At 45.6% G+C, this 15679-nt stretch overlaps 1 protein-coding gene across 6 annotated transcripts in view; it reads left to right on the forward strand.

The window, feature by feature from the left end:
* Window positions 1-15679, forward strand: part of ALS2CL (ALS2 C-terminal like) — a 53459-nt gene that overhangs the window by 20227 nt on the left and 17553 nt on the right. For all 6 annotated transcript variants that reach the window (XM_051612682.1, XM_051612676.1, XM_051612679.1 and 3 more), the window contains 10 exons: window positions 672-864; window positions 3577-3642; window positions 4843-5008; window positions 5456-5584; window positions 5908-6027; window positions 7818-7894; window positions 8528-8594; window positions 10463-10659; window positions 13083-13148; window positions 15060-15158. In XM_051612682.1, the coding sequence (XP_051468642.1) occupies window positions 672-864; window positions 3577-3642; window positions 4843-5008; window positions 5456-5584; window positions 5908-6027; window positions 7818-7894; window positions 8528-8594; window positions 10463-10659; window positions 13083-13148; window positions 15060-15158 (1180 nt within the window). The remainder of the gene's footprint in view (window positions 1-671; window positions 865-3576; window positions 3643-4842; window positions 5009-5455; window positions 5585-5907; window positions 6028-7817; window positions 7895-8527; window positions 8595-10462; window positions 10660-13082; window positions 13149-15059; window positions 15159-15679) is intronic.

The following is a 15679-nucleotide window of genomic DNA, read 5'->3' on the forward strand; positions in this document are numbered from 1 at the left end:
GGTGTCCCTGCCCATGCAGGGAGGTTGGAACTAGGTGATCTTTCAGGTTCCTTCCAACCCAAACCACTCTGTGATTCTAACTAGTGTCAGTCCATATACTCACTTGAAGGCTTGTTTCCAGCATTGTGTGCAGAAATTCAAAATCCATCTTGTGTATATGCAACCCCTGAACTGTACCCACCCTGCCTCCCTGCTCTTGCTCCAAGGTCATGTCTGTCTTTGAAGGTAAAACTTCTGGGTGCAGATTCTGAGCTGGCAGTAAATCAGAGTGGCTGCACTGGAACAACAAATTCATATAAATATTCACAAGCCTGTCTGGTCAAAAAGTGGTATGACTGGATTAGGCCCCTAGGGTGGATCCCTCTCATGTCACTGGAGTTCTGGTCTAGCCTCCAAGAAGACCAGGAGCAGCCCCTTGGGCCAGGGACTGACAATTTTCCTCATGTGCTCTTGTCTGAGCCCTGCAGGCTGCCCTGACCACATGCCCCACCAGAATGGGAAGCACAAAGCCCATGCAATTACTTGCAGGAACACAACCCTAACTAGTCATCATCTTCTTCCTCCCTGGCATCGTTTTCCTTGAAGCACATACGTTCTTTGCACTTAAAAGCACAAGGTTTCTTGGAGTCAAGAGTTTATGATACTCTTTTCCCCTGTTCTTTTCCTCGAAGAGCCTAGTGACCAAAAGGGAAAGGAGAACTTTAAGCTCTTCCTGCTCCTGAATGATCGATTTCAAGCTCTCTGGAACCTCACAGAAGAGAATTACCGGATACTGAAACAAAAGTGCAGCACCTCGGAGTCATTCTGCATCCAGGACATTTACATAGTCTGGAAAGGAGACCTATTTCTAAGCCTCTACATCCAGTAAGTACAGAAGCACTTCAGTGTAGCATAAGAAACCAAATTTATCAACTAACTGGTTGGTTGGAACAAGTAATTTGTGTACTTGGTTTGTTTAGTCCTGCCCACTGGAATTCAGTTGTTAGGCAGGGGAAGTGATTGTGCTCAGTGCTCAGGACAGATGTTACAGAGCATAGGGAGTGGAACATCTCCCTTATGAGGAAAGGCTGAGGGAGCTGGGTCTCTTGAGCTTAGAGAAAAGGAGACTGAGGGGTGACCTCATCAGTGTTTACAAAAATGTAAAGGGTGAGTGTCAGGAAGATGGAGTTAAGCTTTTTTCAGTGGTGTCTAGTGATAGGACAAGGGGCAATGGATGCAAGCTGGAGCATAGAAGGTTCAGTGTGAATGTCAGGAAATTTTTTTTTTACTGTGAGAGTGACAGAGCCCTGGAACAGGCTGCCCAGAGAGGTTGTGGAGTCTCCTTCACTAGAGACATTCAAGACCCACCTGGACGCCTTCCTGTGTGATGTGCTCTAGCTGACCCTGCTCTGGCAGGGGGGTTGGACTAGATGATCTTTCGAGGTTCCTTCCAACCCCTAGGATTCTGTGATTCTGTCTGTGCAGACAACATAACAAATAGTTTTTTTGTAGCTGTGATTATCCTTGAAAGACGTAGAATTTTTTTTTTTTTTTTCTTGCAAGTTTAAGGGTTTTTATGCATCTTAAAAATGAGAAAAGGACAAGGGGAGAATTTGTGCCTGGGGAAATAATGAAAGCAAAGCTCTGGCTGTCATCAGGAACAGAAATGCATGCACAAACAGGTTTAAAGGACTTAAGGATGAGGGAAGGACAATGTCACCAGACAGTTCATATTATGTGTTTCTGCCACGTTTTTATGCTTTTGGCAAGGGATGTCATAGAAATTGATAGATGTAGCACGATGTGAATAAAATACTGCCCTACTGCTGTTCCAATAAATGGCTGTTCCCTATCTGTTTATCAAAGTCACTGTATAACTCACACCCTAGCATGAAAAATGATGAATAGACACCTGAGATGACATGAGGATCAGACAGTGTTCAATCTTTCTTTCAACACTTTGGCCACAAACGTGGCCAAGCCCTTGCCAGGTGAGCTTGTATTATCTGTGCAGTTTGGCACCTAGGCAGGAATGGGAGATGGGCACCCTGGCTCCTGGACATTGCTGTTCATCTAGTCTTGGTTTCAATGGTTTTTATACATGTGGAGGGAGGAGAAAGGAAGGACAACATGTAATTTTATTTTAACCTGAACAGCATCATTTTAGAAAAGTGATGCACAACAAGCTTTGCCTTTGTGTGAATGAGGTTTGGAGCAGTGCACGTTGGGTTTTTTTTGGGAACAGATTCAGTGAATGAAAACGGTTTTGTCTTAAAAAGGCATCGAAAAGATGAAAACTTGTGCTTAGGTTTCAGATTGCACGAAGGAGAAGTTTATCTTAAGATCTCATTTCCCTTCATTTTGAAATTAAAACCTGTTCTTGTTGGGCGTCAGGCAAAAAAAAACACAAGAGCTGGTTCCTACCCACTGCTGCTGACTCACTCTGTGCAGTCCTGGACCTACACCTCCTCATGCTTATTAGAGTGATATAGCAGGCAGTAAAGTCCCTGTTCAGAGGCTTGCAAATCAGCATTAGACGTCCCTGAAAGTTGTAATAAATGTTAATTAGTGTGGATGGAATACTTGACTTAACTGAAATCACTGTTGGAAGAAAATGTGGTATTTGCTGACAAAATATGGCTCGATCTCCCTCTAGTGTGAGATGAGATACATGAACTTGGGACACCTTGACTTGAATTTACCATTTGTAGTACAAATCTGTTACATCCTCTCTAACCAGCAAAAATCCTTACATCTGAAGCTGAAATCTTAAGCTCAGCCTTTGCAGATTTGCTTTCCAGGACTGTTGTGCAAGTTTACTTCTGCTTATGCTAAATGCCAGGATGATTAAACTTCCTTGAAACTAGTGCAAAAGTCAACGAGGCAGTTAAACCAATGAGCTGGCCAAGGGCACAAAGGGGAGTGACCAACGTAGAGGTACAATAGCTACATCTCTCTCTGCCTCCCTTGGAAAGGTGGATTTGATGTGACATTTTCACATCTAGATTTAGGCTAGACATTAGGAAAAAAATTATCCACATGTGAGAGTCCAACAGAGGCTACAAGGATGATTAAGGGACTGAAATATCTGTCTGCTGAGGAAAAGCTGAGAAACCTGGGGCTGTTTAGTGTAGAGAAGAGAAGGCTGAGAGGGGATTTTATTAATGTTTATAAATATCTGAAGGGTGGGTGTCAAGAAGGGGCCAATCTCTTCTCAGTCATTCACTGTGACAGGACAAGGGGCAAAGGACACAAACTGAAGCACAGGAAGTTACATCTCAACATGAGAAAACTTCTGTACTGTGAAGTGATGGAGCTCTGGGCCAGGCTGCCCAGAGAGGTTGTGGAGTCTCCTTCTCTGGATACTTCGAAGACCCATCTGGGTGTGTTTCTGTGTGACCTGCCCTAGGTGATCCTGCTCTGGCAGGAGTGTTGGACTGGATTATCTCCATAGGTCCCTTCCAAGCCTGACCACTCTAAGATTCTCTGATTCTATGAAATGGGCTGATTCCCTCTATTGCTTAAACCTTGTAGCCAATATGCATCTTCGACTCAGTTCAAGCTTATATGTTGTTGTTTTTTCTTTCTTGCCAACAGATACTTTGTCACTTTCGCAAACTATGTTGTAGTCCATGGCTTCGAACATGCCACAAAGAGCAAAAGGTCAGTGGGCTGATAAACGTTTATCAGTGGGATTGATAGGGACACAGTGATACTGTTTGGGTTAAAGTATCTAACCAGAGTGAGCAGCACTAAGCCTGGGGATCTCTGCTCCACGGTCCAGCTGCATCTCCTCTCAGCTGGCCACTGGCTGCTCCTGCTGTCTTCTGAGCCCACAGGAGCAGCTGTTGAAAGGTTTCCTCTACAGATCATCCTCCATCTCCTTCTAGCCGTGAACAACTCCTTTTGTAGGAGAAGGAAGCCTATCAATCTGGTATTTGGGGTTCAGGTAAGGAGTGGGACCTCAGAAAGGATGCTGTAGGAATCCAGCAGGAAATTTCCACTGCTTGTCTCAGATGACGTCAGTCTTGTGGAATAGTAAATGCAGGCATGAGCACTAGATAGAAGCAGATTTGCAGCCACTTCCTCTGAATCACCCTCTTGATGTGCAGCCCATCATGAAAGTCATGTGATTTTCTGTATCTCTGGGTGTGGTTCCTATTCTGCAAAGACCACTGGGCCAGAGGCAGGGTGGATGGATGGAGTTCTCTTTTCCCTCATTGCCTTATTTCTGTGTGTTTGGTGTGCAAATCTATTTGCACTATGTACATGGACCTGTTGGAGATGGGCCAGAGAAGGGCCACTAAGATAATCAAAGGGCTGGAGCACCCCTGCTGTGAAGACAGACTGAAAAAGTTGGGTCTGTTCAGCCTGGACAAGAGAAGGATTAGGGGAGACCTTATAGTGGCCTTCCAATACATAAATGGGGTCTACAGGGAAGCTGGGGAGGGGCTTTTCACCAGAGATGGCAATGATAGGACAAGGGATAATGGTTTTAAACTGAAAGAGGAGAGATTTAGGTTAGACATCAGGAAGAAATTCTTCACCATGAGGGTAGGAAGGTGCTGGAATAGGTTGCTCAGGGATGTTGTGGAAGCCCCCTCCCTGGAGGTGTTCAAGGCCAGGTTGGATGAGGCTTGTGCAGCCTGGTCTAGTGGGAGGTGTCCCTTCCCATGGCAGGGAGGTTGGAACCTGATGATCTTTTAGGTCCCTTCCAACCTTCACCATTCTATGATCTCTTCTTTCCAGGCTTTCTGTACCCTCTCTGGGAGTGAGGTAGCAGATAAAGTTTGGAAGGCAGAAAAGTGGCAATTTGCAGAAAAACTAACTGATGAACCTTTGTCTTAATTCACCATCTTGCAGTGAAGCCTGGAAACACCATAAGACTGTGCTGAAACAATTCCTCACAGATTTCACCTCTGAGACCTCCATGTCACTAGCCTTATACACTGTTCTTCACAAACCCATCCGGGACCATATTGAGCAATATCTACTGCTCCTTACCAAGCTGAAGGAGGTTCTGAAAGAGGTAGGAAGTTTTATGTGATGTTTCTTGACTGGCTTGTACTAAAATCTTATGCAGGGCTTTGTGGTGGTGTCATTGAATCCAAAGATGGCTGGAAGTAAACAATTTCCAGTGGACCACTAGGGCTGTAGGAACCAGCACCAGTGTGGTTTAGCCCACCTGAAGGTCTCAAAGCAATGAACAGTGGCCTCTCCAGCATACTACAAGCTACTCATCACACAGAGGAACTGCAAAAGGTCAAGCAAGTGGCCTGAGGTTGCACGCTTCTGCTGGTGGCAGAGATAATGCTAGATTAGGGAGGTTTTTCTTGGAAATGGGGTTGGAAGGTTAGCTCTCATTAGCCCTTTGGATTCAGAACTGCTGAGGCTGTTCTGCAGCCTTAGGCCAGAGAGTAGCTGTCCTCCATAGCTATGTCTAAAAATTTGCTCAAGCCTTGCCTTCTGTTATCAGGGCTCTGAAAAGGACGTTGTTTCCAGTGCCATCAAGGAATATGGGAAGCTGGAGTCTTTCATCAGCCAAGTCCTGGATGAAGCTTGTTTTACCAAGTCCTTATGGAAATCCCTGGGCTACAAATTCACAGTGAGTCATGGATGTAGGAAGTGGCTTGTTGGGGAGCTCTTTTGGAGGTCTTATACTTCTGCTTACACATGTAGGAAATTTAATACTGATCAAGCATTTGAGGCCTGGTTTGGAAGCCAACAGAGCATGGCAGTGTGAAAGCCTTGGAGAAACCACATGGACACTGGGTGCTTTAGAAGCTGTGTCCAGTCCTGCTGTCACAGCTTGTGCCACGAGTTAGTCTCTGCAGGAAGTCTTGGCTTCTGTTCTATGTCCTCTCCCAAATCCTACTGTTTCCTGATGATCTTGATCCATCCTCTTGACCTCTGTGGTTCCCTCTGCAGGACATGCTCTGTGTACCTGAAAGGAGGCTGCTGGAAGACAGCAAAAATCTTCCCATCTCTGCCAGCACAAATCGATCAGATCGGATCTTGCTCTTCGATGATGTCCTTGTGCTAATCCAGGTGAGTCTGCAACCTTTCAGAGGGATTGGAAGGGCAGCACAGATAAGTGACAGTAAAATTCAGGTTCCCTTGATGTTGAAAACGCAGCAGAGCTTGGCTGTTGGCAAAACCTTGTCTCCAATCCATGCACCTGTGTTTTGCACTGCAGAATAAAAGAAAGCATAATGAAGAAGGAACAGAAGAGCACCCACATTACTTTTTCCCTAGTAAATATCTACTATCCAACCACCACAGGCACTTTTCTAGTATCCCAAGGCCATGACTGCATATGAATCTGTTGAATTCTGTCCTTGTTAATTCAAAGAGTACCTGATAAGTCAGAGATATTATACTGTAAACACATGCATGAGACTAAATATGATCTTTCAGGGTTAACTCTGCTAGTGGTATGGGAGAAGCTGAGGGTGTTGTAGGGGTTATTTCAGGGATTTAGGGCCTGAGTCTAGGGCAGACAGGGAGTGTCTACAGCCATAGGATACCTAGATTAATAATATTTGTTTAAAGCTGTTCTACAGCATGTTAACTAAGTCCAGCTTTGCTTGCTCTGACTGACAGCTCCTGTAATCTAGCATGGCTCTCCTCATGTGCACCTCTCTCTGCTTGCTCTTTAGTCATATGCCAGCCCCTCAGGTGCCCAAACACATGACTGCCTTGTAAGCTGATAGATCTCATGAGCTCTTCCAAACATGAGCCTTTATGATAATGCTGGGCAGTACTCTGCAGTTTGCAGGGTCTAGGCCTGAGGAAATAGAGTGGTGATTATCTCCTCCAACTTTACATTGCAGATTTCCTAGCATGGAGTGATCTTGTGAGCAAGTGCCCCCAGGCTCCCTTTACAGTCAGGGGAGAGAAACATGCACTGTCTGGGTGTGGTTCATCTAACCTATTTTAGATGCCAAAACTAGGATGGGTTGAATCATGTCCTTGACTCCATTGACTAGGATGAGAGCACAGTGTGACCAGCTCACATGGAGAGATCTACATGGTAGACATCTCTGTTCAGCTAATGGTTCCTCCCCACTGTGTTTCATCTGCTTCTATGACTGTTACTGAGACATGTGGAGATATAACTGTACTGGGGTTGAGCTGGTTAGCTTGGGCTGCCAGGAGAGGACTGCTGATAAGGGTTCTGGTGCTGGGAATCTGAACCTCCCTCAGTTCCCTTTTCCCCCAAATCTGGGAGACACATCAGTGGTTAACTCGTGGTGAACTCCACAATGCTAGTACCTAACCTTGGTCAACTACAACCTTAGAGGCAGCAGCTCTGTGCTGTGGGCACCTGACCTTTAGGCAGGAAAGGGAGACATAATATTAAATACAGTTTTTACCTAATATTTCTACTATTTCATTTTCTTCTGTTTGCTGTGCTATTGATTAAAGTAGAGACTCCTTAAATGTACTTGTGGGCTACTGTGTGACTGTGTCATCTGGACTCCAGATCCTAGAGAGATTATAAAAACAATTAGTGAGTACTGTGTGCCAGGGATGATTTGGGAGTGGTGCCATGTTTTAAGGAAGAAACTCTTGTAGAGGTAAGTGCTGTCAAAGAAGGTTTGTTACTGTTAGTTGTAGCCATGGCATTACAGACCACCACTTATAAACTAAAAAATTCCTTCATCCTACATTTCTTCAGACTCCCAGGTCTGTCATCATCACGTGGGATAGATGTGCAGACCACAAAAGAGGGAATTTACAACCAGTTTTGCTGTGCTCTTCAGTACATTGACAGAATGAGGGCAGAGTGTGATGTTTACACCAATAACAGGAACATCTTTTCCCTTTTGTTCCAGGGAAACAGCTTTCAGAGTTTTGATCTGAAGCTTGTGTGGGTAGATGAAAACTGCAGAGAGAAATCGGCTCCAGGACCGTGAGTGTAAAATTTCCACTTAGAGGTTATAAAGAAAAAGCAACAGTTTACCTTGATTGTGAAACAGAGATAATTATTCAAAACTTTCTAACCAGTGTGGTTGTTTCTGGATTATGGGCAATTGCAGCATCCCTCAGATGGGATCACAGCAGCTTGCCTTGGAAATCAATCAATTATTATAAAATGGTTTTGGCTGTAGACCTAGAGAACAAAGATGAGTTGACTAGTTAAGTAACTCTTAGAATCATAGAATGGTTTGGGTTGGAAGAAACCTTAAGGATCACCTAGTTCCAGCCCCCCTGCCATAGGCAGGGACACATCCCACCAGATCAGGTTACTCCAAGCTCCATCCAACCTGCTCTTGAACACTTCCAGGGATGGGGCAGCCACAGCTTCTATGACAACCTATTCTGGTGTCTCATTAGCCTCATTGTAAAGAATTCCTTCCTAATACCATATCTAAATCTGTCCTCTTTAAGTCTGAAACCATTATCTCTCCTCTTATCACTCTCTTGAGAAGGAGAAACGGACTGTAAAAGCACCATTAGCTTCTGAAGAGAAATGGGGAGAGCAGGACTGCTGTTTGACTGAAATGTGTTTCTCAAGGTCTCTGTAATGTCTTTGGCTTCACAGGTATGGATTCAGTATTATAACCCCGGAAGAAACATTCTTTCTCTCTGCCAAAGACCCTCAGATGAAGGTGAGCAGTGGGCAGGGTGTTTCTGTTCCACCTGATACACCAGGTGCTGAGCCTCGGAATAGAGGAATGGCACAGAGAAGGTGGCAGCTCTAGCAAGGACAAAACAATGTGTACTGAGTGGAAGTGAAATCGCATGAAGCATTGGGATTTTAGCTTCCTGATCAGAAGACAGATGAGTAGGTGATGAGAATGATGTTCCTGTCCATGCAGTAGGGTTGGAACTAGATGAGTTTTAAGGTCCCTTCCAACACAAATAATTCTGTGATTCCACAAATAGGCTCTGCTTAAAATTCAGCTGATGTTTTTCTCCTGTGATTTTTGCCATTTTTTGAATTAATTAAAGCAGAGTAACAAGTAGTGGGTGTTTTGGTTGCTGGGATTTTTTTGCCTTCTGTGAAGCCAATACCTTATTAGATGACCAGAGGTATCTTAGACCAGTGAATGTAGACAAAAAATATCTGGGTGCTGGAAGTGATCTGTCCTGAGCAGTTGGGTGTGCTGCAGAGCTAGGGATAGTACAGTCCCAGCAGCACAGTCCTGTGCCAAGGCTGATCAGTGGTGGTGAGAGTCAGGCTTAAGTACATCTTGCAGGACCCAAGCTAACATCTCTTGTTGATGCTGTATAACAGAATTGTCAGAGTTGGAAGGAACCTCTAGAGATCATCCAGTCTAACTCCCCTGCTGAAGAAGGATCCCCTAGAGCACTAAAGACTGCATCCAGGCAGGTCTTGAATGCCTCCAGAGAAGGAGGCTCCACACCCTCCCTGGGCAGCCTGTTCCAGGGCTTTGTCACCCTCGCCATAAAGAAGTTTTTCTCACATTTAAAAAGAACTTCCCATGTTCCAGCTTCTGCCCATTGTCCCTCATCCTGTCACTGGGAACTACTGAACAGAGTCTTGCTCCATCCTCCTTGCACCCACCCTTAGATACTTGTAGGCATTAAATAAGGTCTCCCTTCAGCCTTCTCTTCTCCAGGCTAAAGAGTCTTAGCTCTCCCAGCCTTTCCTCATCAGGGAGATGCTCCAATCCCCCAGTCATCTTTGTTGCCCTCCAGTAGCTCTCTGTCTCTCTTAAAATCAGGAAGCCAGACCTGGACTCACTTCTCCAGATGTGGCCTCACCAGGGCAGAGTAGAGAGGGACAATGGCCTCTCTCGATCTACTGGCCACACTCCTCCTTATGCACCTCAGGATTCCATTGGTCTTCTTGGCCACCAAGGCACATTCCTGGTTCATGGATAATTTACTGTCTACCGGGACTATGAGATCCTTCTCCTCAGAACTGCTTTCCAGCAGATCCACCCTAGCCTATACTGGTGCTTGGGGTTCTCTCTTCTCAGGTGCAGGAGCCTACACTTACCCTTGTTGAACATCATTAGGTTCTTCTCTTCCCAGCTCTCCAGCCTGTCCAGGTCCATGGATGGCAGCACAGCCTTCTGGAATGTCGCCATCCCTCCCAGTTCAGTGTAACCAGTGAACTTGCTGAGGTCACACCCTATCCCCTTGTTCTGGTCATTTATGAATACGTTGAACAAGACCGGACCTAGTATTGACCCCTGGAGGACACTACTGGTTACAGGCCACCAACTCAACCCTGCTCCATTAATCATGGCCCTCTGACCTCTGTCACAAAGCCAGCTCTCAGTTCACCTCACTGTCCACTCATCTAGCCCACACTCCTTCAGTTTCCTAATAAGGATGTTATGGGACACAGTGTCTGTAGATGGGACACAACTCACTGGTCCAACCAGAGGAATGGCACTGATGGGAACCCAACAGCTTCTTACTGCTCCTCCTGGAGCATCTCATGTTGGGAGCTATTTTGCTTTCTTCACTCATTAGTCAAACGCTCCTCTTCATCTGCCCCCAGGCTGTTTGGCAGTGGAAGCTGAACCAGGCCGTTCGGCAGGCGCTGAACGGGAAGAGGGACTTCCCGCTGTGGGGCAAGACTGGGGAGGGCACCGAGCCCCCGTCCTGCCGCTTCTTCACCTACGGCTTCAGGCTGGAGGGCAAGTTCAAGAATGCATCCTACGAGGGCGAGTGGCACTGGGGAAAGCCACATGGCAAGTAAGGAGCTCTTTTTTTGTCCTTTCCCTAAGATAACCATGCAAGGATGGCCCTGCTGCCCTTGTGTAGCACTGCCTGAGTCCAAGGGATGCACCAATGCAGGTAGAGATGCCATAGAGTGGCTGTGGACATGGGGTGATGCATCTCATGCTGAGGGCCTGGACCACACACTGCAGGACGGTCGTCTCCCAGGGTGTGCCAATCTCTGGTTCCTGCCTCACTTGTTTCCAGAGGGAAATCTGGCATTGAGGATAGATTCAGGGGGCAGCTGGGACATGTTTGCTTGCTCTCAGGGCTCAGTCAAAGCACGAGTCCTACCACGTGATCTGTTGTGTTGTAGATGTCTCACTAGTGATACTGGTCTGTGCAGTAAATTGTAGAGGCTGCCCCTAAGAATGTGGTAATGATCACATTGAAGGTGCTACATTGGCTTATGACTCTAATTAGGACTTAGACTGAGTTAATGTTTATTTTCAAGACCTCAGCCTGAGGCATAAAATTTTACAGTCATGATGACAAAAAAACCCCACCAACAAAAAGCTTTTGCTTGCAAGTGAGGGATAAGTTTTATCCTGTGCTATCAAAGTATACTTTAATATCCAAACTATTATCAAAGGATTTTTTTTTAAAGTGAGTAAGTACAAAAGAAACTGGACTGCATTTCTTGGGGACATGAGAACTATTCACTAAACCCAACTGAAGAGTGAGCTCTGCCAAGAGGGGATGGTCTGTAAATTACAGGCTAAATGGTCCAAATCAAAATCGTTTTGACATAGGATAAAGTAATTTTTTTTTTTGTGAAGAAACAGGAAATATGTCCAACCTCCTCAGATACCTTAATGGGCTGATTTGGAGTTTTTACAATTCCTGAGTTTTACACAGTTTGTTTACAGTCGAAGCAAAATAAAGAGATTAGTTTGGAAGAGCCTTAAATAATGAGAAGATCCAAAATCAAAAGTTTAAACCTGAATCTTCTGTGGAAGGGATTGGGCCTTGCCTCAGAATGGTGTTAATGGTGTAGAGCTACACTTAAGGCAGTCCTCTACATCATTCCCACCTTCCCCAGCACCTGTGCTCCTGGCAGGGATTGGAAAACCCCAGAGTGCAGCCACAGAGGGACAAGCACCTCACTTTGCTCTTTGTCTCCTCCTGATTTAGTATTGGAGAAATGAGATGAATGAATACCTCTGCTGCTTCAGAATAAGTCACTTAGTTGAGGCACCCCAGGGCATTTTGGCAGAACGAAGTGACTTCAGCTGCTTTTAATATTTTGGCTGTTAATTGCTTAACTCTGGGCTTTCCTTCCCACTCCTGAATTTACTCTTCTGTGTGACTTGCTACAAGTACAGGGTTACAGAACAGCAAAGCTGGCCTCGATGGTGTGATCACCTCTGAGGGAGAGCCTGGAATGGCAAAGCACTGGAGCAGAAAGCTGCAGCAGTGTGAATCAGGGCTCTTCAGGAAAAACATTTGTGTTCTTCACTGTTCTGCCCCAGTGCTCCTGATGATCTGATGTGGTGGAAGAAGTAGCTTAAACCATCCCAGTGGCTGGAGCAGGGATTCTCTGTGGTTTGCTCTTCTTTGCTAACATCTATACTAAAAGCAAAGGGACACGGATTTTAAATCTACTTTAAATTAATCTGACTCCTTCCCTGTAAATTCCAGTAAAAGAACCTGTCTCATGTAGGTGTTTAAAGCAACAACCTCGGTGAAAGTCAAACAAATGTGTCATGGTTTTGGTACTGCACCATCTTCTTTTGTCTGTGGTTGGGGAATGTGTAGGGAACTGGCTATGTCTGGGATGATGCAAGAATTAAAACAGTGTGTGGGTGGAAAGGGAGATTGGAAGAAGAGAAATGCATTCACTACTGAGCATGACTGTGCAGTGATTTGACCATCACATTGATGGTTCCAGTCTCATTTTGCATTGTTGACTCGTGTAATCATTTCTACAACCCCCCCACAAAACAGATGGAAAGATACTGTCCCTTTAAGCCAGTGCTTGTCTCATTTGTTTTCATAGTGCCTGGTACAATTAAGTTCTGGACTATGTTGTCATTATGTTGTCTGCAGGGATGTGCTATGCTGGAACTTCAGTTGGCTTAATCACATGCTGCACTGCCATTCCAAAGGATCATCTGCAAGGTCCTAAATGGATGACCCAGCAAATCTAAAAAATGATTTTGTGATTAGTGAACTTGGAAGGAGATTCTTTCCTCTCATTCCAGGACATGAAAACATAACGGTATTAAATCCTTACAATGCAAACCGAAGTCCCAGAGCTGCCTGCAGAACTTCTGCATGTCCATCCCCTGAGGAAATATTTTGATTTTAACCATTTCAAGGTTGTGTTTTGATGCCTCTGTGGCAGATGTGAATGTTGCTGGAGATCTCCCTTGTGTAATTCTTCCTTTGAATTGCAGGGGGACACTGAAGTGGCGTGATGGACGCAACCATGTTGGAGATTTCAAAGAGGGCTTGGAGCATGGGTAGGTCTTAAAAACCAGGGCTTTCAAAAGAAGCTAAGAAATGGTTTCCCACAGGGACATAGGACACTAGCATCTTGTACGGGGGCTGTATTCAGTGTTACAGCCCAATTCATCTGGTCTGTTTTAAACACCTGGCTTAAGCTTGAGTAGATTGTAACCTAGAGTGTTAGGGAGTGTGGGCAGATGAGGGGTTCAGATGCAAACATCTCCTCAGCTGGATTAATCTAACTCCAGATCTCAAAGTCTAGGTGAATTGATTAAGATTAAATGCCTTGGAAAAGTTATTTTTAGATATCTTCCTATCTCCTATGAGAAGAGCCTCAGAGAGTTGGGGTTGTGCAGCCTGGAGAAGAGAAGGCTCCAGGGAGACCTGAGAGCACCTTCCAGTGCCTGAAGGGGCTCCAGGAAAGCTGGGGAGGGACTTGGATAAGACAGGGAGTTATGGGACAAGGGTTAACTGTTTCAAGCTGAAAAAGGAGAGATTTACCTTAGATATTAGGAGGAAATTCTTCGTGAGAGCCTGGCCCAAGTTGCCCAGAGAAGCTGTGGCTGCCCCATCCCTGGCAGTGTTGAAGGGCAGGTTGGATGGGGCTTGGAGCAGCCTGGGCTGCTGGGAGGTGTCCCTGTCCATGACAGGGGTTTGGAACTAGGTGGTCTTTAAGATCCTTTCCAACCCAAGCCATTCCATGATCTGTGAAGAAACCCTCTTGAATTAGGAGTTTTCAGGGGGGAAAAAACCTGTATTATGAAATTCAAGCATTATTGTTTTAAAATTTTTGAAAACAAAGACTTTCAGATTTTTCATCTCTACATGAGTTCCAGAATTGATTAGATTTTTAAAGGGAAAAACTGTCTCAAATACTTTGTGTTGAGCTTAAGAAAATATGTTTTTGGGATGAAAGCAACTGCTGTGGTTGCCTAACTCAGCCCCTGTACTGGGGAAGGGGTAGAGAGGGGAAAAAGCAAAACCACTGGGAGTAGTTCTGTAGAAGAAGCAATGACAAACTGACTGCAGCTTAAAAGGAGATGAGCTCTTGCTTGGATCAAGTCCATTGACAGCTGGAAGTAGTGTCAGAGGTAGAACTGACCCCAACCTTTTAAATCAGCTTGGGAGTCTGGTCCTTAGTTTGTAAACTTCATCCAGTACAACTGAGTTGCCTTTTGCCGTGCCAGGTCCTGCACCTGGGCCAGGGCAACCAGAGGTATGAATAGAGGCTGGGCAAGACATGCTAGAGAGCAGTCCTGTGGAAAAAGACCTGGGGGTACTAGTAGATCAAAAGCTGGACATCAGTCACCAACGTGCAGTTGCAGCCCAGAAGATCAAGTCCATCCTGGGCTGCATCAAAAGAAGTGTGGCCAGCAGGTTTAGAGATGTGATTCTGCCTCTCTACTCTGCCCTGGTGAAACCTCGCCTGGAATACTGTATCCAGCTCTGGTGCTCCCACACAAGAAGGATGTGGATCTGTTGGAGCTTGTCCATAGAAAGGCAATGAAAATGATCAGAGGTCTGGAACACCTCTCTTATGAAGACAGGCTGAGGGAGCTGGGGTTGTTCAGCCTGAAGGAAAGCAGACCCTGGGGGGACCAGGCTGGGGAAGACCTATTCACAAGTGTGTGTAACAATAGGAGAAGGGGTAATGGGCTCTAAGCTAGAAGAGGGTAGACTTAGGTTGGACATGTATAAAAAGTTCTTTAATATGAGGGTGGTGGATCCCTGGAACAGGTTGCTGAGAGAGGTGGTGGAGGCATTCATGGTCAGGCTTGATGAGGCTCTGAGCAATCTGTTCTAGTGTGAGATGTCCCTGCTTAATCAAGAGAGATTGACTAGATGACCCTTACAGGTCCCTTTCAATCCAAGACATTCTATGATTCTGTGATTCTACACTGACACCTGCCATATGCACCTTGCAGGTTTGGGATTTGCCTTGTCCCGCGGCGCTCTGAAGACCGGTATGACTGCTACAAGTGCCACTGGTATGAGGGCAAGATGAGAGGCTACGGAATCTGTGAGTAAGTAAAACTCAAAGATGGATTATGGGGTGGGGTAGAAAAGGAACTACAAGTATTTATTGTTCCCACATCACTGTGAAAGTGTGACAGTGCAAACCCTGGGGAATTCAGCCACCAGAAGCTTTAGCTTTAAAGATGGGCAGTGTGGCTTCTTCATGAGTTCTGAGACTCCTGAGCCACAGAATAGTTAACAAACTCTCTGCAAGCTGTGACTATTGTAACTACCTTGAGTAACATCTTCTGTGCCCTGTAGGTGATGAGATAATTTTGTATCCATGATTGTGGTTGCAGAGCCCAGAGCCCATGGTGTGCCATGAGCCCTAGACAGACTTGATGGAACCTACAGCTCTCCACTTCTCCCCTGGCCATGCTATCTGAACTCAATCTTGTATGGAGCAGCTTCCTTAATGTTGGATGTGACTGGTGGTCTGGGAGTCAAAACTGCTCTCCTGAGCTGCCCACGTGGGCTGGTTTCCCTAGTTGGCTTTTCTCAGTCAATCAAATTCTGAGCTTGAATCCAG

This window comes from Apus apus, chromosome 2, assembly GCF_020740795.1.
Source record: "Apus apus isolate bApuApu2 chromosome 2, bApuApu2.pri.cur, whole genome shotgun sequence".
NCBI classification, from domain to species: domain Eukaryota; kingdom Metazoa; phylum Chordata; class Aves; order Apodiformes; family Apodidae; genus Apus; species Apus apus.